The 23,225-nt window shown below is 42.2% G+C and overlaps 1 protein-coding gene and 1 pseudogene across 1 annotated transcript in view; one reads left to right on the plus strand and one right to left on the minus strand.

Moving 5' to 3' along the window:
- Positions 1-10,113, minus strand: part of LOC113625531 (uncharacterized) — a 29,958-nt gene extending 19,845 nt beyond the window's left edge. The window contains 2 exon segments of the mRNA XM_027116112.1: positions 9,477-9,841; positions 9,928-10,113. Coding sequence (XP_026971913.1) covers positions 9,477-9,841; positions 9,928-10,113 — 551 coding nt within the window.
- Positions 10,114-11,074: 961 nt separating this feature from the next.
- On the plus strand, positions 11,075-23,225 carry LOC113625532 (centrosomal protein of 78 kDa-like; annotated as a pseudogene).

Genomic DNA, 23,225 nt, shown 5'->3' on the forward strand with positions numbered 1-23,225 from the left:
GTCAATGCCAACAAGTTCTACAAAACATGTTTTCCTTACAATTGAGTCTTTGTCTCAGTCAAGCCTGCTTGGGAAAAATTGTACCTGAAGAGTAAGGCAAGGTGGACGGCTGCCTGAGACTTTCCTGCCCTGTAAACTCTTGCACACTTTCAAGTCAAGTGCCAGGTAATGGTCTCTGTATACTGAAGACCCTCCAGGTGCTTTATTCATTCTGCTCCAGGTATTGCTCAGTCACCTGGAACTCCCTAATGCCCTTTTTCTTTATGTCAGACCTTTACTTAAGTGGCTCGAAAGAAACAGCCACTCTCCCACACCATAAGCTGCAGCCATCAGCCAAAATCAAAGTATCTTACGGCTGGTATAGTGGGTTGGATGGTGGCCCCCAAAAGGATATATCCATGTCCTAATCCTTGACTGTTACCTCATTTGAAAAAAAAAGTTTTGCAAATGTCATTAAGGATCTTGAGATGGGATTTCCATCCTATATTATCTGGATGGGTCCTAAATAGAATGACAATTGTCCTTATTATACAAGAAGGGCAGAGGGACATTTGAGACAGACAAAAGAGAAGATACAGACACAGAAAGGGGGTGATGTGAAGACAGAGACAAGAACTGAGTGATGTGGCCTGAAGCCAAGGAAGATGGCACCCACCAGAAGTTGAAAGAGGCAAGGGATAGAATCTCCCCTAGAGCATCTGTAGGGAGGGCAGCCTTGCTGACACCTTGATATCACACTTCTGGCCTCTACAACTGTGAGATAGTACATTTCTATTGTGTTAAGCCTCCAAGTTTATTAGTCTCCCAGCAAGCACGGGACACTTATACAGCATGCCTTAAACCTTTTCTAGGCTTCAGCAGTTTACTGCACAAACCTAAATATTTTCAAACAGTCAAAGGTCTCAACATCCCACCATACATTAAAAACCAAGGCACTAGACTAACTTCCTTGGCAGTAACAAAATATCTTCCACATGGACATTTTGCTCTCTAAAATGTCCGCTCTTTTCTTTTTATTTCTCAGTGTTCCCAGGTAATGCACCAAGTGTTAGGGTCTTTTAATTACCTTCCAGGAAGTACAATGCCTTAATTCCATTTGGTTTGGAATAAATTAGGAAATAAGATAAAAGCGAAAAGATGGAGGGCCGAATATTCCTGTTACTGTTGATAGCACTGGCTTGAGAATCCAGTTTCAATAAGATGATCACATAACGGAACCCCAGAATTGGGCAGATTTACTAACTAGTAATACACAGAATGAGAGAAACAGAAGACACTCACTCACACTCTCAAGGAAGAGGACAGAATTAGTCAAGGCAAGCATGCTCACTTAATTCTTTTCAAGCTTTCTATATAAGTCACTTGATCACCCTAGGGCAGAGTCAGTAAAGAAGCAGGGCTGAAAAGAACCTAAGAGCTCTCTTGACAGGACTGAAACATCAGGAGCAGGAAAGGAACATTCTGTCACTCCCCACCACCACCACCCCAGCAGTAAAAGATGATCATCCACATTGACAATGTAAAAGAAATCAGAAACAGACCCCTCCACATGCCTCAAAGGGAACATGCAGACCTGTGTGCTTCTGGATTTTCTCACGAAAACCCCACACAATTTCTTTACTATTTCAGCCATGTATGGCCTAGCCCTACCCTCATACCTGTTTTTCTTGGTTTCGTAATAAAGAAACATAGGTGGAAATAAAGAAGAGCTATCAGGTAAAAAGATATAAAATAGTGGGAAAAATATTATAAGTAGAGTCAAGTACCACCACCATTTACTAAAAGTGAACTTTCAGCACCAACATTAATACTTTTTCCTGTTATATCTGTAAAGTGCTAATAAGTAATATGTACATGACAATTTTTAATTTATTCAAATCTCATTTTTATAACTAACTACTTCACAACAAGTAACATGCTAAGGCAACATCAATAGATGAAAAAAAGTAGTCCCTGGCCCCAAGGAATGTTGCCCAGGAGAACACAGAGATATGTTAAAAATACAATCACAATACAGTGTAGCGGGCTTCCCTGGTGGCGCAGTGGTTGAGAGTCCGCCTGCCGATGCAGGGGACACGGGTTCGTGCCCCGGTCCGGGAAGATCCCACATGCCGCGGAGCGGGTGGGCCCGTGAGCCATGGCCGCTGGGCCTGCGCGTCCGGAGCCTGTGCTCCGCAACGGGAGAGGCCACAACAGTAAGAGGCCCGCGTACCGCAAAAACAAAAAATCAAAATAAACAATTAACGACCATACTTTGATATGATCATCTTAGAATTGTATAGAGGGAGGATAGTTATGCAATTATTTATATATCTATGGGTTCAAGGAAGTTTAAAGGCTTGATAAAGGTTTAAAGGTCTCACATACCGCAAGAAAATAACAAAAAAACCCAATACAGTGTAGTGAGTGCAACAATCAGGCATGCAGAAGTGCAAGGTAGCAAAAAGGAGCGTGTGATCACAGCACTAAAAAGAAGACTGCACAAAAGACATAATATGTAAATTGAGTTTTGAAAAATGAAGTGGGTTTCCCAGGTGCCCCATAGGGAGAAAGGAATTCTTGGAGGAGAGAAAAACATAAATGAAGACAGTGAATTGTTCATATAATCCAGAAGTGAAGTAGGCAATGGCAGGAGAAATGATTGGACACAGGCGTCATTAATACTTGCATGTCTGCATTTTAGCAAGTCCATTCTAAAGGAAACTCTGAGGATCAACTCGGGGCTCATGGGCCATGGGGGGACAGAACTAGTCATTCCTGCAAGAAACCCTGGAACCAGTTTCTACCAACCCACCAGAAAAACGACTTCAAAGGCAACGTGGTGTCACAGGAAGGGCTTGTTTCTGCGTTTGTTTGTTTTTAGTTCATTAGGCCTCACTTAAAATTCTGATTCCACAATGCACTTGCTTTGGGATCTTGAACAACACTCATAACCTCTGCAAGTTTCAGTATAGTAAGTTTATGTGATTACGTTCATCTGTAATATCCCTGTGTTGCAATCTTAATTAATTAAGATTAATTCATCTTAATCTTAATCTCAAATTCAGATCAAACACTAGTTCCTCTGTGACTTTTCCTCTGAACTGATTCAAAAACCTTCTCTCCCATCCTCATTTGGCTTCTCTTCTCTTCTGGAATCCCGTAAGAACTTCTATGACCTCTTTGGTTTTTTGTTGTTGTTGTTGTCTGTTTGTTTGTTTTTTAATTGAAGTATAGTTGATTTACAATGTCATGTCAGTTTCAGGTGTATAGCACAGTGATTCCATTTTCAGATTCTTTTCCCTTATAAGTTATTACAAAGTATTGAGTATAGTTCCCTGTGCCATAGAGGAGATCCTTGTTGTATCAATTCTATGCCTTCTCTGAATGACTGTAGCACTTGTTGTCTGTATCATTTTTATATCTGTTGTGGCTTTGTGACTGAAAATGAAAATTTTCTATTTGTTCATGTCCTGGCCCTTCCTTAAAAATGTGTTCATTTATCTATTTCATATTCATTGACTACATCTTAGACACCGTGTTAGCTGCTTGTTCTAGATGTTAGTAAAATATAGACCTTCCTGCTCAAAGGGTCACAGTATTTGTGGGAAAACAATAAAATGAACAACCTATGTCTCAAATAGCTTTGTACTTCCCAAAGAGAACACACCTCGTAGGTACAATAAATATATGTATTATACGTAAATGTATAAATAGTTAATGGCATTAAAAACTTGAGATAACTGCTTTTCTATTCTGAGGAAATGATGATTATATTTCACCAGGAGCTCAATACCACTCTGAGAATGAGGGCTTAACCCCCGACCTGACTCACTGCATCACTTTCTTATATGAAAATGGACAAGTCTGTACATACTCTCTACAAAAAGGCTTATCTGGCATGAATTTCAGATAGCAAGAAGAAAAATTCAAGAGGTCCAGAGAAGCATCCAGAAGCTCAGATGATTATCTGGCACTAATAGAACTTGCTTGACAGGAAAATAGAGCTGTAAATCTCACAAAATTAGATGATCTTTTAAGAATTTCAAAACTTCCTGCTATTAATTAGAAATCCTAGAAGAACCGCTTCTTTTAAAGCATACTGATAATATGCTTTACAGCTTAATATTCAGAAGCCTATGTTTTGGCTAAGTGAGCTTCAGGAAAGAAGGAAACTTGTGGTTCAGTTCCATCTACTCTGGAACCTCTGGTCAAAACATCTACTTCTGTGCTCAGCCATCTTATCATCTGCAAAATGGAGGCAACTCTAAGAAAACATAGTTACAGAGATGTTGCACAGTTTCCTGTGTCATTGTCTTCATTTGTTTTAGAAAACCAATAACATCTAAGCTACTACTGCAAAGAGTGCAATGTTACTTGGGGTCATCTAGTGCAGCTCTGTCAAAGTAAAGAAAAGGAAAGGGGCCTATAATAACTATAATTTTCTCAAGAGGACACTACTATTTTATGGTAAATCTGAGTCAAGAACCTTGATCTCTTTGATGCCATTCCATTGTTCTTTCGTTGGGTTCTGAACAACCCAGAGAAAGAAAGAGAAATAAAACTCCTATGTGCTGTGTCACCGGTACAGGACGTGACAAGATTGGAATTGGAGAACTACATATTAACAGATATTTGGGAAATTCTTCAAACTAATTAAGATATATACCAGGTACATAAAAAAAACCAGTATGTTTTCTCAAGATGATTCTGTGGAATGAACAGAATTGGTAACTGAAGGTGTCTGTGTGCTGCAGTTCCAAACAGGATGGGTGAATGCTTGTCTTCTGGCACCTTTAAGACTCCACCTCAATATACACATTAAAATAAAATTAACATTTCAACAGGGTCATATTTAATTCTGCATGCACTTGTAGGTCAGCAAAATATTCCATATATCATTTAAGTTGTCACTCACTTTTTTTTTTTTTTTTTTTTTTTTTCGGTACGCGGGCCTCTCACTGTTGGGGCCTCTCCCGTTGCGGAGCACAGGTTCTGGACGCGCAGGCTCAGCAGCCATGCCTCACGGGCCTAGCCGCTCCATGGCATGTGGGATCTTCCCGGACCAGGGCACGAACCCATGTCCCCTGCATCGGCAGGCAGACTCTCAACCACTGAGCCACCAGGGGAGCCCGTCACTCACTTTTTAACTTGAGTTTTAATTTCTAAAAGTCTTTCCAAACACAAAACAGAGGTGGGAAAATGGTATATGGAAGCTGCAGAGATGAAATAAGCTTACTTCATTCGGCATAAAGATGAATACCCAAACAACTTCTGCATAGCTGAAAGTGTCCAAATCTACTATCTTCATTTTGTAGTCAAGGCTTCTGGAAAAAAATGCTAACGGAATCCTAATTACCCAAATGCCCCATACCTGTATCAGTAAGTATTGTTACATATTATGGAAATTTTTCTCAGTAACAGAGAAAGACATCCTGGCCGAGCATCCCCCTGCCCATGACACAGAGATGATGGTCTCAAGCTACCTTGAAGGTGTTGGAGCCCACATTATCCATTACTAATATTAATGGAGGACAAAACTTCATATTCTGTTTGCTGTGTTTGTTAAATCACTTCTTCCCTTCATTAAAATGGATGACACATAATTGAGTCTGTAGTGTGTGTATCATTGGAAACAGAACACATTTCTGTTGGTTTTATTAACGTCATAGGTTTCTAGGGAGGGTCTACTAAATAACTAACTCTAGTTTCACAGTTACAAATAAATTACGATGTAACTTTGAATAAATTAAGCTCATCATAAAGGAAGGACACTGATAGTTGCTACTACCCCTTCCTTGAGGGGCTCTTGTAAAGCACTAAATAAAGTAACAGAGGTTTACATGCATGCATATATTTTCAATGATATTTGTATACACTTAAAAAGAACTCTACAGAATGCATTATAAAAACCTTGATGCTGTGTGTCCCTAGTTCCCAGCTCTCTCATTAAAACTATTTAAAGGAACAAAATGTTATCTATTAGGATAGCTATCAGAGTACTCCAAATACTATTTCTTGCAGTACCCTGTCCCAACCATTTGCCTTCCTCTTCCCATTAGTCCTTAATTCAGAAACCCCAGAGATTTGTTCATTAATTTATGAACATATTTCTTCATTCAGCCAAGAAAATTGATTGATCCCTTACCAAATTTCAGGCACCCTTCTTCAGTATGTTTTATAGGCATGTTCAAGAAACACAGCAGTGATTAACACAGATGAATATAGCCTCTCTCGAGCTGAGGGGAGAGACAAAAGTAAAGAAGCAAATATAAAATCATAGGTATAAATACATAAATAAAAATTGAATAAATGGGTAGAATAACTAGTATATCAGGTAAGTGCTGGAGAAAAACAGCAAGCAAGGAAGGGAGATGGAGATTGTTACCTGGTAGCAGGAGGCTGCGATCTGAAACTAAGTGATCACTGAAGGCTTTCTGGGGAAGATAAAATTTAAGAGGGAACCTAAGGTTGTGAAAGGGAGCAAGGTGCATATCTGGGAAGTAAATAGTACAGGCAGAGGGAACAGTCAGATGGAAAGGCAATGAGGCAAGAGTGGGTTTGGAGTATCCAAGGAGCAGAAAGGATGTCAGTGTGTGGGAAACAGAGGGAGCAAAGTGGAGAGGAGAAGGAAACAGTCAGAAAGGAAACAGAGGCCCAGATTTCTAGGGCTGTGGAGGCACTTTGAGGACTTTGCTTTTCCTGTGAAGAAGCCATTGAAGAGACTTCAGTGATATGATCTGACTTATGTTTTAACAGGATCTCTCTGGATGCCATGTTCATTAGGGACTGCAGGAGAATAAGGATAAGCCCCAGAAGATTAACAGTTGATTCAAAGAAGTGATTACTCAAACATCGTCCCCCTCCTCAGTGAGGACGCAGAGTAGGGATCGGCAAATACTGGCCACAAATCAAATCAGGCTCTCAGCCTGGAACTGTGTGACTGTAGCTAATAATCGTTCTCACGTTCAGAAAGTTTGTTGAAGAAGAAAGAGGAGGAGAAGTTACAGAAAGTGTATGTGTCCCACAGAGCCTAAGATATTTAAAATCCAGAAAATGCTTTCCAACACCTGATGGAAGGCATCTGGCTGGTAGGAGGTCCTCAGCAAAATTTGGAAGAGGAATACATGAGTCAGTTAGTTCCTGAAAACATTGTAAAGTGATAGGTGTCAAGAAACATTTATGCCTTCACCCTTAACCCTCACAAATGATGTCATTTCCATTGAGCTACTGAAAAGTATAATCTGGCTTTCAAAACAATAAACCAGAAGGCATTTTCTCACATAAGCAAGGTCATAAACAACTGTCAGCTAAAGCTGAAATAGCAACAAATCAAATAATAACAAAAACATTTTTATAGATTTTTAAAACTTACAAAGTATTTTCATGTCCATTATCTAATTTAATCCTCTAATCAACGCCATGAGATAGTTATTATTTTCCCATTAGAAATGAGCACATATTAAATGCTTAGTGATTGCTCAAGAAAAGCTGAAATCTTGAGTGTTACCTCTATTAATGCCAAGGTTGTGTTTTTTCCCATGGGAACACTGGATGCTAAAATCAACAGGGATTTTCATCTCAAGATGGCAGACTAGGAAATATATTTACTTTCTGGTCCTCCTGAAACCATATTTAAATAAAACTGTAGAAATACGAAAAGTATTCAACCAATAAAAGCCAAGACATTTTGGAAGTCATCAACCACAGAAAGATTTCAACACATTTCGACAAGGCAAACAATGAAATGGAGGGGCCATGAATAAAATAATGAAGAAAAGATTACCCTAAGTAGGGTCTGCACAAAGCCAATCAGCTTTTGCTGAGCTCTAGTTATAGAAAAGGGCAGAGGAAAGAAGAGGGGCTGAAAACAAGGAGACAAAATTCATTTTAGGAAAAACAATTCATTTAAGGAGCTCCAGGGAGCACTCAGCCTGCTACCATACTCACTCATGTATTACAGTGGATTGTTGGTAAGCAAGACAAGAAAACAGGGAACAAACAAACAAAAATCAAGATACTGTTTCTTACTGAACTCTTCCCAAATGAGATCAAGAAATTATGGTTCAATGCCACAGCTGTAAATCATTTCTGCTCTTGGAGAGGTTAGAAAGGGCTTATAATATTTACCCTTTTTTTTCAGACAGAATTTAGGTCTGAGCAATAGCTTTTATGTCCTCCAACCTCAAAGTTTATTGGGGATGGAAGTCCAAATTTGCTTTGAGATACCATAAAAAGAATCTCATGAGCAGAGGGTCAAACTAATTTTGGAATATATGAATTATGCCCAGTGTTATTTTAAATATATAAATTTTAACTGATCTATATGATTCTGGGTTCTGAAACTTCTACATGTTACATGCCTGATATATAACACACAATGTCTGTCCCAGGAGAAGAAAACACACCAATGAAGCAAGCCAAAGAAACAAGATTTGAACAAGGTCAAGTGATGTGTAGACCAAAACCAGGATTTTTCAATTCTTTCCTGTCATGATATAGCTTCCAGCTCCTGAATAGCAACACATGTTTCCCTTGTCCTAGACACACAAGAGTATGTCTCCTCTCTGGGGCCTAAGAAGCTTTAGAGTTACACATGTGTGTGTAGTAAAGAGTGGACCCAGCAGGCATACTCACAATGACCAAATTCTGTTGATCGTACTTTATTTTAAACCAATACATCGCTCCATGCTGAAGTTGCAATAAATGATATACTTGCTTTCTAGACATGAATGAGATGCCTTACTGGATATACTCCACCAAGGCCAGAGAAACTGGCTTCTAATCCATACAGAATAATTCATTGATGAATTCCTTTCAGGACAGCCCATGATTTATCTAGAATATAAGCTTTACATACCTGGATCCTTCAAACTAGACCAAAGGGAAAAATCTAGGCTGCAAGCCTCAGTTAGAAATGTGGGATGGTGCTATGCTGACAACTGGTGGTCCCTGACCTATCTTCTGAGATTAAAACCCAGTGTGGTGGATGACCAATTCACGCGTTGAACAAATGAACACCTCCTGCAGGACAGTGTATGTGTTCATTACAGGTATGGCACTTAGGGCTAAGTATCATAAGGACTTCAAGAAAAAAAGAAAAAGTATCACATGAAGCATATATGATAAGGAGGCACCAGAGTCCAGAGCACGAGCTCTGGAATCACATAGGCTTGGTTCAAATCCCGGCTAAGCCACTACCATCTGTATATCCTGAAGGACAGGCCAAGGTTTAAATGTTGTTTTACCAAATTTCAAAAAAGAAGTGAAGAAAGAACCTATCTGCCAGGAAGGGACCTCGTGGGGTGCAGCATCCAGTCGGGTCAGGGCTCTGCATCTCCTGCTCAGAAACCTTCACTGCCTGGCTCATGGTGATGCTGGCAGCTCAGCAGCCAAGGAGAAGGTGCTCCTGTCTCCACGGCTCGCACACAAGCTGGAGAGGTCCACGGAGGAGGCGGGCCACAGCCTGGCAAGCTCTGGGTGCCTTCTGCACTCACCTCTGAGTAGGCTCTGGCCTCTGGGACCCGTTGTGGGGAAGGGCTGGCCGATACATATCCAGGGCTGAGGGGCCTGCAGAGCCGGTGCCCAGGCAGGGTGAGCTCTGGAGGAGAAGGCTTCCACAGTCACCAACAGTCTCCGCATGGTGGCCCATCCAGTGCCAAACACCTGCCACCCACAGCGAGAAGTCCCAGCCGATAGAAAGTCCAGAAGGAGTCAGGCTCTTTGCCCTTGGGCCGGGTTTCTCCAGGGGCTGGGCTTGCGTGGGGCCCCCAGCCCATCCCTTGACCCGCCCGCCCTTGCTCTGTGACACGTACAATGGAATGTCAAGACCCAGGCTGAGCCGTCCAGTGTCCAGTTCATGCTAGACCTCGAGAAGAGTTAGAAGCTAGAGAGAAGCTCTCTCACTTTCACTCTCTTTTCTCAGATCAGGCAGGCAGCACATCTCACCCCGAAGCTATGGACACCACACATCCTTCCCAGGCTATCTTTTTCCATTCTGCCCATTTTCCCTTTCCATTCTGCTCCTCTTGTCCCCAGCCTCCCATTTACAGCTTCGGGTGTCATCGCTGCTTTAGCAGGCAGCACGTCTGACCCCGAACCTATGGACACCACACCTCCTTCCCAAGCTGTCATCTTCCATCCTGTTCCTGTTTTCCCCAGCCCCCCATTTACAGCTTAGGTCGGTATCGGTGCTTCAGCAGGCAGCAGCTCTGACAACAAAGCTATGGACATCACACCTCCTTCCCAGGCTGTCATTTTCCAGTCTGCCCTGTCTCCAGGTAGAACCACTATCCATTTCACACCACTGTTCCAAGTTCTGGGAACACACCACCCAGTGGTAGCAATGCCTCAGGCCATGCCTTGACTCATTTACCTGCAACGTTGGCCAACAGATAGACCGACACTTCAAAGTTATGACAAAAAGTTGGGTAAGTTATACGCTTGGAATTTCATTTATTATTATTAACAAGCACAACTGTAGTGCTTAGACTATAACTAGTACTATTCTAAGGGCTTACCAAATATTAACTCACTTATTCCTCATAATGGCAACCCTATAGGTAGGGAATATTCACAATAGTCACTTTTTTGGGGGAAACTGAGGTCCAGAGACGTTGAATAGCTTGCCTAATGCCACACAGTAAGTAGGTGGCAAAAACCCAGGATTAAAACCAGACCATCTAGACTTTCATCACTTTGCTGTGTCACCTTACTATAAGTTGTGGTTAGGGAAGGGACTAAATTGACAAGACTCTGAACTAAAAGGAGAAGGGAGAAATGAGAAAATGAGTGATCCTAGAAACTAGAGAAGATTTAGGCTCAGAAATTTCTGGTGATGAGACCCGGAAGAACAAGAACTTGATTGGAATATTAACTTGGGGTAGTATCTGAATCCATTGAGAAATGGTTTTGTTTTCTGTAAAATTTAGAAAGGCCAGTTGGATGAAGATTAATGAAGAAAAAAGTAGAAAGGAAAAGAAAAATGCCTTAAGTGAGACATAACCGCTTCCCTCTAAGTACTAGGGGTGGGGTCCTGTGGGAAAGGATGGAGCTCTCTCTACCAGGTTTGTCACCAGGATGAACAAGGAGAAACATGGCAACCATTGAACTGGTTTTGATGATCTCTCAAAACCAAGGCTTCAGTTTCCAAGAACGACCTACGGTAGCATAACTACTGTGTGTCACACATGCCACTAAGTGTGTTTCCAGTCACACATTTTAATTGGAGAAATAGTTCCTATGAGGTACGCATTAGTTCCCTATGGCTGCTGTAACAAATTACTACAAATGTGCTTGCTTCAAACAAAACACACTTATTTTCTTATGGTTCTGGAAGACAGACGTCCAAAACCAGTTTCCCTGGGCTGAAACCAGGAGTTGACAGGGCCATCCATCCTCCTTCTAGAGGCTCTAAGCGAGAATCTGTTTCCTTGCTAGCATTCCTTGACTTCTGGCCACATCAATCTAACCCCAACTTCATCAACACATTCTCTTTGGAGTAAAACTTCCCTCTGCCTCTCTCTTACAAGAACACCAGTGGTTATATTTGGGCCCGTCCAGGTAGTCCAGGAGAATCTCCCCATCTCAGAACTCTTACTTTCATCCCATTGGCAAAGTCCCTTCTGCCAGTTAAGGTGACATTCACAGGTTCTGGAGAGTAGAATGTGGACATTTGGGGGCAATGGTATTATTCAGTCTACTACAAGGTAGATACTATTATCTTTCTCAGATGTAGGAAATGACGTTTAGGGAAGTAGTTTGTCTCAGGTTTACATTTCCAGAGTAGAGATTTAAATTCTGCCACTGAGACTTTAGGACACACCCTAAACAACTTTAATTTGTGTCCTTAACTACTGCATAATCCTTGGTTAAGAGTCACACTTAGGTATCAAGGCCCAATTGAATACAACACAAGTACTGTCTCCTCTTTCACTATGTTTGCCTGGTGTATTGATGAATCTTGCCCAGAGCAGAAGAGTTCAGAAAATTGTTATGCAGGTTTATGAAGAGAAAGCATTGACCGTTTGACATGCATGGAGTAACGGAAGGCTTTTTAAAATAAAATAAAATAAAATAAAATAAAATATGCCACCAAACAGTCAAGTGTCACAGCAGAGGTAACCCCATGGGAGTCATGAGGAGACTAAAATTATCTCCAATTGTGCAGGGGAGAAAAGTTTCACTAAAGGCAGGTGTAGTTCAGCCAAGCCCCACAGCACAGAAGTAGGAATTTGGATATGTATGAATGGGGAAAAAGACATTTTAGGCATGGGAAATAGTTTAATGCAGAATGGATGAGAAATATGCATTAGACCTATTCTAAAACAACTGGCTTATTAACTCAGTAAATCGATTTAGTCAGTCAAACTAGCTTTAGCTGATTACTTATCCAGGGGATAGCTGTTCAGAGTAATTTTTGTCATAGAACAGTAAATAAAATTGTTTAACTATAGCTTTAGGCTTGCTAAGTGAAATAGATTGCTCTAGATGATTTTCAAGTGACTTACTTGGTAGGATTCACGAAATTGGGGGTTAACCATTGCTTAAGAAAACAAAGAGAATTGATTCTAAATAGTACTTGAAGTAGTTACTGTGTAAACTATCTGTTCAGTAGCTCATGGTAAATGGATGTTTATAATCCCCATTGGACAACCAACTACTTTTTTGCAAATGGTAATGTGAATTGCTGTTGCATAATCTATAGCAATGACCACCTATCTAATTTGTTGTCCAAACCAGAAATCTTCTAACAATACTGGTGTCTTAATAAAAATAAGCATGAAGGTAACACACACTGGGTGTCTCCCATGTGCCTGTGCATGCATCTATATCTCACTGAACCCCCATAACAGCCCCCAAGAGAGGGACTCTGAGTGTCCCCATGCTGCTGGTGGAGAAACAGGCACAGGAAGGTTCAATAGTCTACCTACCTAAGATCACACAGAGGGTGGGAGAGCCCGTTTTTAAACCATCTGCCTCCAATTCCAGGTGCCAGGAGCCAGACTCAGCCTACAGGCCTCTTCTGCTCGTCTGGAGGTGAAACCATGTGTAAGGATTAGTCAAATTCTGTCTTCACTCATCAAGGTAGCTTGAACACTTGCACATCCTCCAAGTAGCAGGTAGCATAAGCAATAAGATGTTTGCCCAGGGTATTGTCCAGGAACTTGGAATCATCTGTGTCTAGTCAGTTTGAGCTGGTTAAGACTGCAGAGGACCACTGATCTTCCACCTGGGCAAGTGCCTTTTGACCTCCTGCCGTCAGAGGGCCGAACACTCCAGCCTGAGAATGTGCTGAGCCCTGTAGCCTAGTTACGCCAGCTCAGAACAATGATGAGCACACCTTTTTCCAATCACCTTTCCTCATGCTCCCCATGTCTCATACTTCCCTGCTCCTTTAACCTTTATCCCACAGATACCCCAAGCCCCTTGCCTTTGGGGAGGCGGATTTGAGACCTATTCTCACGTCACGTCCTCGCTTGGCTGCCCTGTGAATAAACCTCCTCTTTGCTGCAAACCTCAGCATGTCAGTGTTTTGGCTTGCTGCGCCTCAGACAAAATGGTTGGGAGCAGAGGTACAGGTCCCTTGCCTGTGAGGGAAGCTGGCTCCTAGTAGTCACATTGTGGATGTTTTCTCCTCCCAGGGCGGTGGGGGGGGCGGGGGGGGGCAGACGTCCTGCTCTTCCGGAAAGGGAAAAACGCAGGTGCTGGACCCTTGCCCTCAGCGTCACCGTCACCTAGGAGCTCATTAGAAGCACAGAATCCAGGCCCCACCCAGAACTACTGAATACCAGCCTGCATTTAACAAGATCCACAAGAGAGGCATACCCACATTAACGTTGGAGAGGCACCAAGCTGGAGTCCACGTTGCTCATCCCTAGGGTCATCGTCTTCTCCGCAGCTAATGAAAATGAAGCAAAGATTCATCCTGAGCCTACACTGCCTCAGTCACCTGGGTATCACATGAGCTCATTTAATCCTCCCCAGAACCTGCAAATGAGACTGAGGGTCAGAGTGGTCAAGCACCCAAGGGTCCATAAAAGAACATGACCAAGGCTCACTGGAGCTCAGACCTCCAAAGAAGAAGGCCCCTGAGCACAGCATGGCACCACAGCAGCCCAAACCGTGGGCCTGGAGGGTAGGCCAGGCTCCCCACGCAGAGTTCACACCATTAGACAGATGCCCACAGCAGACCACAAGGGAATATGAGAAGTAAGTTCTGATTGTGGAATCTCTGAATTTTGAGATTTAAAGAAAAAAATCTGTTTTCAGGGGCTGGTTAAAACAGTTCTACCAAGGAGTAAAGACAGGGCATCTCAAGGCCCCTTCTGGACTTAGAATTTAATGCCTATTTATTGAGAAACGCTCCGTGCATTTGCTCAGTCCTACGTCAAGATGAAGTTCTCTGTGCCCTATAAGCTTAGGTTCTAAAAAGGCCACAGAAATGGGTGAGACCTAAAAATTGCCAGAACAATGCAACGGCCTTAATCAGACTGTCTTTGCTTTGCCTTTCTTACAAGTCACTGACTTTAAACTGAATATGGTGTCATGTCTTTATTTTTCTTGAAGTTTTTTTTAATAAAAGATCATATAAAGATTTTCTTCCATGGTAAGACTTTTATATTGTATTTTTCTTAAAATGGAGTGTGGTACATTTACCCTCCATCAGATGATTGCTTATAACTCAGATTGCTTATAACTAACCTTGCTTTATTAAGAATACCGCTAGAGGTTTCTATGCACCTAGTAATAGAAATGCATTTTCAGGCCCATTCAAACCAATGAAAATCCAAGTTTTCAGAGCACAAGATAATGAAAATTCTCTCGATCCGCGTCTTTTACTACTTTTAATCTGTTAACAAACCCTAAGTGTCTCAGATGAAAGGTACTGTAGCGGGAATTGACATCGTTAACAGCATTCCATACAGGTAAGTCTTGATTGTTCCAATTTCTCAAAAATTTGGACACATTTACTGCCTCTATGACATCTCTAGGGTGTGTGAAAGAAAAAAAAAAGAGGCCTGTACAATGTATTTCTCAAAATATACACAGAAATAGTTTGCACATGCAAACAGGGAAACCTTATAAATAATGTATGGGGAGCAATGTAATGTCAGTAACGGAACGACTCATTTCGAAAGACAACACTGTCACCAAGTGTCCCCTCACCAAAACTGACTAGGAATTTTTAGGGGCCGCCAAACCAGAGGTGGAGATTTATAGGAACCTGAGATGTTTGAAAAATGGTTTTAGACGACCTCCTCGAGGAAGGCACCAAGCGCCATCCCAAATTGCAAAAATGGCTCCAGGTTGACTCATTGTGTCCTCACTCTTTGCAATGTGACATTCCAGCCTCTCCCATCAAGAGACAGAGTTGATTTTCCCCCCCTTGAAGTTAGGTGACTTGCCATGGCCAATAGAAGGCAGCAGAAACGATGGTGTGCCAGCTCAGAGCTAGGTCCCATGATGCTTCTACTCTCCCTCTCAGAGCCCTGCTACCCCCATGAGCACAAGCCCCAGTTACTAGCTGGGGCATAAGTGGCATGTGGCCCAGTCAGGCCCCCGGCCCGGCTACAGCCAGCCCCCAGCTGACCCCACAGGTGTAGCAGCAATTCCAGCCATGATAAGCAGGGTTGTGAAGAAGAATTAAGAGCATAAGAGTATGCTATAATTTATAAACCACTGTCAACCTACGACATTATTTTTCAAAAGCATTTTTGTTATTTTGAATGCCTGCGTGGACATATTGAAAACAGCACTGCAATGATTGCTGGAGAGCAAAGGATGCAACCTGAAATTGAGAGTAAAATATATTAGTTTATCCAGATTCACATATTTGTATAAACTACTAGAAAATCATCTGAAGAAAAACAGACACGAATGAAAAAAACAGTCCAGGGTCAGCTGGGGAGTGGCTGTGTTTGGGAAAGTGGTCACACCAGAGACTCTTCAACAGGAATGGCAATGTTTCACTTCACATGCTGGCTGGAGGACGGAGGAGTGTCTGTGATGTTACAAGGTGAGCACGCTGCATGTAAAAGCCATTGCTGACCACATCTAGGGGATCTGATGTGCGGGAGCTGGCAGTGGGTGGAGGCATCCAGGAGGTGGTGGTAGAAGAGGAACATTGTACATGTAACGCCTAAGGCCCGACCAGAGGACGACCACTGTTCTAGAAACTGGGCACAAATCCAACTTCTACGGCCAATCTTAGAAGACAAACTGAGGCATATTTAAAATTTTAACACTTCATGTGAGCAAAAATAGATTCAATTCAGGCACCACAAAGCGGAAGAGGTGAGGAGCACTCCAGCCACAGGAGCTGCAGAGATGTTTCTTTTAAAAGGGCAGAAGCAAAGCAAGGAAATGACTGATTTGCTGTGGCTTTAACGCCTAGTTGGTGGTTTGTGACTGGTTGTCCTCAGCAGTTTTCGTCACCCTGAGGCGTTGACAGGCTTAGATTTTGGTTGGTTTACGTAGGCAGCCGCATCACTAGAGCCACCAGGGTCTAACGGCCGCCTCACAGGGTTAATTTACTGACACCAGTTGTCTGAGTCCTTCCTCTCACTCAGTCACTTCACTTCCTATGCCTCAGTTTCTCCTCTGTAAAGTAGACATTCAGTAGTAAATTCTCTGTGGGGTTGTCAGTACAAAACAAAGTGATTATTAGTAACCACGATCATGTCCTGAATGCACGGAACACGTCACCGTTTGCCAACCACCGTGTCAAGTCAGCAGAAACTACAGAAATTAAGAGCTCTCCTCAGAAATTCACACACCCGTGCAATAGGTAACGGACCACAGGCAGACGTTCACTCAGCCTCTCCTGTGTCCCTCACGGAGTGCACGCTCTCTCCTGGGCAGCGCGAGCACAGACACTTAGCGGGAGTTTACTTTTAAATGCGCTGAGGGGGGCTTCCCTGGTGGTGCAGTGGTTGAGAGTCCGCCTGCCGATGCAGGGGACACGGGTTCGTGCTCCGGTCCGGGAAGATCCCACATGCCGCGGAGCGGCTGGACCGGTGAGCCATGGCCGCTGAGCCTGCACGTCCGGAGCCTGTGCTCCGCAACGGGAGAGGCCACAACAGTGAGAGGCCCGCGTACTGCAAAAAAACAAACAACAACAACAACAAAAATCATAAAATGCGCTGATACAATCATGTCTCACTTTTGTTCGGATCAGTCAGCAAACGCGTTTTCGAAACCCCAAATTCTCCACACCTCCTACCTTTCGCGCTGCCCTAGTCTCGAAGCGCCCGCCACTGTTCCTCACGCCGGATCCCCATGGGAGGACCCTTGGGCTGCGTGCAGACGCACGGGGCGTGCACTGACGTCCTCGAGCCCCGCCCCCACGGGCCCGCCCGGAAGTTGAAACCGCAGCTCCGCGTTTCGCGAGGCATTGAGGCCGGCGCCAACAGCCGGCGTAGCTGGGGCACGTGGCCCTGCGTCTTCCGCCTGCGACGCGGGTCCTGCCCACGCTTCGGCGCCGCAGCCGCCCGAGGGGCTGGGAGGCGAGCAGGGACCGCCAGGCGGCTGTGGGCATCGTGTCCGCAGCCAGCGTCCCCGAGGCCACGCTCTGGCCATGATCACTCGGTGAAGCTGCGCCGCGACAGCGTGCCGACTTCTGGCGCTGTGAGGACCTGTGTGCGCTGCAGGACTCGCTGCCTCTGCCCCCGTTCGCGCTTCCCTGCGGGAGGTCCTGCTGGACTTCTAGGCCGACCGCTTCCGTGGAGTGGACTGGACGCCGCTCTTGAGCACCCTCTGCCCGTGATCTGTATCCAGAGTTTCTTCCAGCCGCGGCTTGGCGAGACAGGCCCTCATGTGGGCGCTGAGAAGCGGGGTTTTAGATGGTGCAAGGTGGAGGCTGGGCAGTAGAACCGGTGCCCAGTGCCCGGGTGTGCGTGCACTAGACGGGGCGTGCGGCTTAGGACCCCTGCCAGCTCGGTGACCTCGGCCGAGTGCTTTAAGGCTTCTAGGTCTCAGTGTTCTCATCTGTAGCATGGGCTTAACAGGACCCCACTCTCTGTGGAGGTTACAAGGTCTCACTCTGTTAATGCTTGCAGACTCTACAATGTAGAACACTTAGCACAGTTTGGAGCGTCGTTAATGGTTGCACAGATGTTACCTGGCGTGTTGAATGACTTTGCCTGGTACAGACCAAAGCGGTTAGGAAATTGATCTATCCCAGCTTCATTTCCTTTCCGTTCAAACAGGGCTCAGGAAAAAAAAATTTTTTTCAATAGTATCCTATAGTGGAAAGAGCACCGGTGTGAAGGCAGCTTAGGGTTTGAATTCCAGGGCTTATGCTCTCTGTGGCCTGGGCAGGTTTCTTTTTCACTACAATCCCCACACTTGTAAAATGACATTCAAAACCACTCTTTCTGTGGATTCTTAGAATTAATTAAGCAGGTTATGTGTGTAAAGTATCCTGGCACTTGAATGAGTTGTCAGAACCAAGGGTGATGCTTCTGCCCTAGGTAAGCTCCCCTTCTACTGGGTGGCAAGTAAACACAAGCACAGTAGTCAGTGCTCTGGAAGAAGTGAGTTCTGGTGCTACAGAGCACAGAATCTCTTTTTTCTTTAATTAAATTTTTATTTTATATTGGAGTATAGTTGATTTACAATATTGTGTTAGTTTCAGGTGTACAGCAAAGTGATTCAGTTATACATATATCCATTCCTTTTCAGCTAAGTGGGCTAGCTCTGAGAGAGAGAGACTTAACTATGTTAACAAAGGTAAGCCTTCATTGTGTCCTGCCAACCTTTGATAGTTGCTTTTGGGGCAAACTCAACCAATAAAATTTTAAACTGTTCCTCCCCATTAACGAGATTGAATATTTGGCCACTTTGGTGCACCTGTGTCTTGCGAGTTGTCCAGTTGGAGATGGAGGTTTAGAAAGTGAGTTTCAGTCTTGTTTAAGTCTCTTCCCATCGGACTGGTCTCATGATTTCCTACACACCATGTCTGTCTACCTTTTCCTGTCTACCTTTCCTTGGTGTTGTTCATGCGTGGATTGTCTCCTGTACCTGCTCAAACCTTGGTCCATTCTCATTTGTACCATGGAAGTTTGTCATGCTGGATACTGTCAGAATTAATCTTACTTAAGTTTGTGTTAAGCCACAAACAACGCGTTTTCTATATTTTCTGTTTTTTATGTGTGTTTATATTTTTATGGTTTCTCTTCAAGAAATAGTATGGGAAGGGAAATAGCAAGACGTAAAGAGCAAAAAAGTCATCATTCTCTTTAAATTGTTAGAACGTCTGTCTGCAGTCATAATTATAATGCACTGTGGGTGTGTTCAAATAGGAAATATATGTAACGTCCCGTAGGAGCAGCGAATTCAGTGGTGGTGAGGGTGTGTCATGGAAGTAATCACAAACCAGGTGACTCTTCATTGGAGTCCTGAAACGTTAGCGTGCGTGCCCTATGTCCAGTAGTGGTCTGGAGGGGTCAGGAAGCCTGCCTTTCAGTTTGAGGGAACAGAGGGTTTGAGGTTCTCTCTCTTCTATTGCTCTAGTATACTGCATAGCAGCTAATAAAATACTGGGTTTATAGTTGACATTTAAGTCGCTGATTGATCATCAAGATTGGCATGTATCATTGGAACTGAAAATCGGAAGAGTCTTATGCTTTTTAGGTTTTTCTTTTTTCCTTTGTCTCAAAAGTATGTAGTACTTTACTGAGTGGTTGGCAATAAAGTTTGCAGTATTCAGTGTATTCAGTTTTAGTACCTAAATAGAATTAAAGTGTTGCTGTAAACTGGAATAAGACTTTGTTACTGACAAGTTTTAGAACGCATCAGTTCATCAATTACGTGTTTGGGAAGGTTGTTGTTAATGATTTAAAAAATGTGGCTGTAAACCTCCAATTGACTCAAGAAAAGCAAATAAGTCAAGATTGACAAATGTATAGGCTCTTCATCTTATTGTGTGTGTGGTTTTTTTTTTTCCTTTTAGTTTTTTGTCAAGGTATAAAGAACTCTATCACTCTTAAGACAGTAAACTTCACGGGCTGTAATCTGACATGGCAGGGAGCAGATTACGTGGCCAAGATCTTAAAGGTGATTTTATATTTAAACTTTCATGAAAACATATGTGATTGAAGCACATTAATACGTTGACACAGATGGCAGTTAATTTTTGTCTTTTGATACCTGTGAGTGCATCTTTCATTTTGTTGAAAGAATATGACCAGTTTTCAGTTTGGGATTCTACCATTTAGTAAAGATAGTCCAGTTAATTTTAGAAATAAGAGATTTAATATATAATACATAATAATACTTTTATGTATTTTTAGTTACTGAAAACACTGATTGTGATGCTGTGCAGAAACTATGCCATTACAGTCTTCAAGATTTAAATGAATCAAGTGTCTGTTAGCTGCTGTAGTTTATAAACTAATAAAAATTACTACATCAGCAACTTGTAAATACAGTTTTTCAACTAATGCCTTAACAAGTTTACAGTGGCTCTAATTACTGTATTTAGGCCTAAAGTATTTAATAATTCGACATGAAGCCTTTTTAGTACTTTGCTGGTGCAGATCAGGGATAGGTAAACTATGGCTGGTGGGCCAGATCCAGCCTGTCGCCTGATTTTGTAAAGAAAGTTTTTTTGGAACATAGTCGCGCCCATTGTTTACATGGTAGCTATGGCTACTTTCAGCCTACACCAGTGGGGTTGAGTAGTTGCAACAGAAACTGTATAGCCCACAAAGCTGGAAATGTTTAAATTTAGATTTTAAAAATTGAAGAATTCTTTGATCCTCTACAGGGCAAGTCCACTGACCCCTGGGGGAGAAAACAGTCAAGAGCTTGGGTGCCGAAGCCAAATGGCCTGGGTTCAAATTCCCTTTCTCCCTTTTCATAGCTAGTGATCATGGACAAATCACTTAACCTCTAGGCCTCATTTAGGTTTAAATGAACTCATTTGTATAAATAGTGCTTGGCACATACCAAGCACTGTGTAAGTGATTGCTGGTATTTCTGCTTGGAGCTTTTATAAGCTATTGTTAATAGGAAAATGACACTAATGATTTTCCTTTTAGAGTGTCAAAGGCACTTTGAGTCTTTTTTCAAGAATGTAACAAGACTTTTCTCATTTAAAGTCAGTGTTCCCTGTTACCAGAGTTTATTTTATGAATATAAAGAATTGAATGTCTTTAAGACAAGACTTGTGGTTAAATGTCAAACCATAATTTTCCCAAGGCACATCAAACTGGCTCTGCATAGTCCAGGCCTCTGAAGTTTGTGTGCATACCCTAGGTAGCATGTGAGATCCATTTTGTGAATATAGTTTTTAAAATAATGCCTGGGAATTCCCTGACTGTCTAGCAGTTAACACTCTGCGATCCCAATGCAGGGGACGTCGGTTCGATCCCTGCTTAAGGAACTAGATCCCACATGCAATAAGTAAAAGATCCGGCAGGCCGCAGCTAAAGGCCCGGCACAGCCAAACAAACAAACAAACAAATAAATAAATATTTTTTCAAAATAAATAAAATAAAATAATGCCTTAGGAGTTAGGGCAAGAAAATATTAGAACCTATTTAGCTTTGTATCATGAAAAACTATCTGTGTAGTTTATAATGTACGTAAGTTAAATGTGTAGAATTTTGTGTATATAATTTGTTAAAAAATAAGATGCATATTAAAAAGTTTTCTTATGGGTTGCCCAGTCAGGTGTTTGGAGACCAGTGGAGGACAGAATGATGACATTTAGAGCCTCAGCAATGATAGAATTTAGAACCAATTCCCTGACTTAGAAGATAAGGAAAATAATTCTTAGACTGTAATTGAGTTGTCCAACTTTACATAACTGTTCAAAAACAGGTCATCCAGTGGCTGGAATCTAATCACTGACCGACTAGAATGTGGGTCACTGGACTCATAAAGCAGAACTGACTGTTTAATTTCTCAGCTTGATTCTCCTGGCACATATGCTTGATATGTGTGTGTGTAAATCTCTGACATAATAAGCCATACTCAGTAGGCACACCCTGTTTCCTTATTGAAGCATCTTAATTTTGTCCCATTAAATCTTTGAAGTATCAGACTACCAGAAGGCATGAAGAAACCTGGGCTGAGAGTCTTCGTTCCAGGAGACCTGATCTTGACTGTATGCCTGGTTGGAGGCGCATCACTCTGAACTGCAACAAGCTCATTGGTGACCTTGGTTCATGCTTTTGCAAAATCTCTTAGTGAGGATTTATGGCTTGGAGGTAAATTCTAAAATTGAAAATATTGAATTTTTAATATAATATATGCTTAGCTTTTGGCGTGATACTGTTGTGATAGGATTTTTTTCAAAGCCTCATTTTTCTGATAGCTTTTACGTTGCTTTTAAACTTTCTCTAAGAGTTGCATGTATTCTTTACAGAAAATACACAGTAACAAGAGAACAGTTACCTATAAGCTTAATACCCAGACATAATCACTGTTCATTTTGGTGTATATATTTTCAGTCCTTTTTTTAATATATAAATATATTTATACACTTAGGGATTACTAAAATAGAATTGTAGTATACTTGCTATTTCATATTCCTGCTTTTTTCACTTAATGAGGTATCATGTAATGTTCCATCATATTGATGTCCCATAGTTTAATCAATTCTTTGCAATTATATTTAGACAGTTTGCTTTTCCCTGTCACAAGCAACGTGAATACATTGTATATACACCTTTGTGTCCATTGGGCTTACTTGTGTAGAATAAGGTACTACAAGTGGAATGAGTAAGTATGACATATTTTTAACACTTTTGATACACATTGCCAAATCACCACCCAGAAAGGCTATGCCAATTTGTGGTCCACCCCAAGAGTGGATGTGAAGCCTGCCTCTCACAAACACTGGCTGGTAGCACTTGTAAAAAACTGAAAGACTACAAAAATGAGTACCTCTCCCTTTTTTATGCAAGTGGGATTACTCCAAATTTTATACCTTTTTTCAGTTAATTTAGTATGACCATCTTAGCAAGTCAGTAAATTTGCATCTACTGCATCATTTTTTGTGACTGTTCAGTGTTCCATTATATGAATATGCCACAGTACACATAACTTATCCAATCTTGTATGAAAGGTATGTCCAGTTTTTCAGTTACAAACAGTACTCTGATATATATCCTTACCTATATCTCTGACTATTTCTTTTGGTTAAATTCTTAGAAAGAGAGTTGTTGCATCAAAAGGATATAGACATTTTGAAGACTTTTCTTACAGAATCTTGGCTTAATCTGATAGGAGAATAA

The sequence above is a fragment of the Aethalodelphis obliquidens genome, unplaced genomic scaffold (genome assembly GCF_003676395.1).
Source record: "Aethalodelphis obliquidens isolate GAN/ISIS:26980383/991018 unplaced genomic scaffold, ASM367639v1 scaffold16, whole genome shotgun sequence".
Lineage (NCBI taxonomy): Eukaryota > Metazoa > Chordata > Mammalia > Artiodactyla > Delphinidae > Aethalodelphis > Aethalodelphis obliquidens.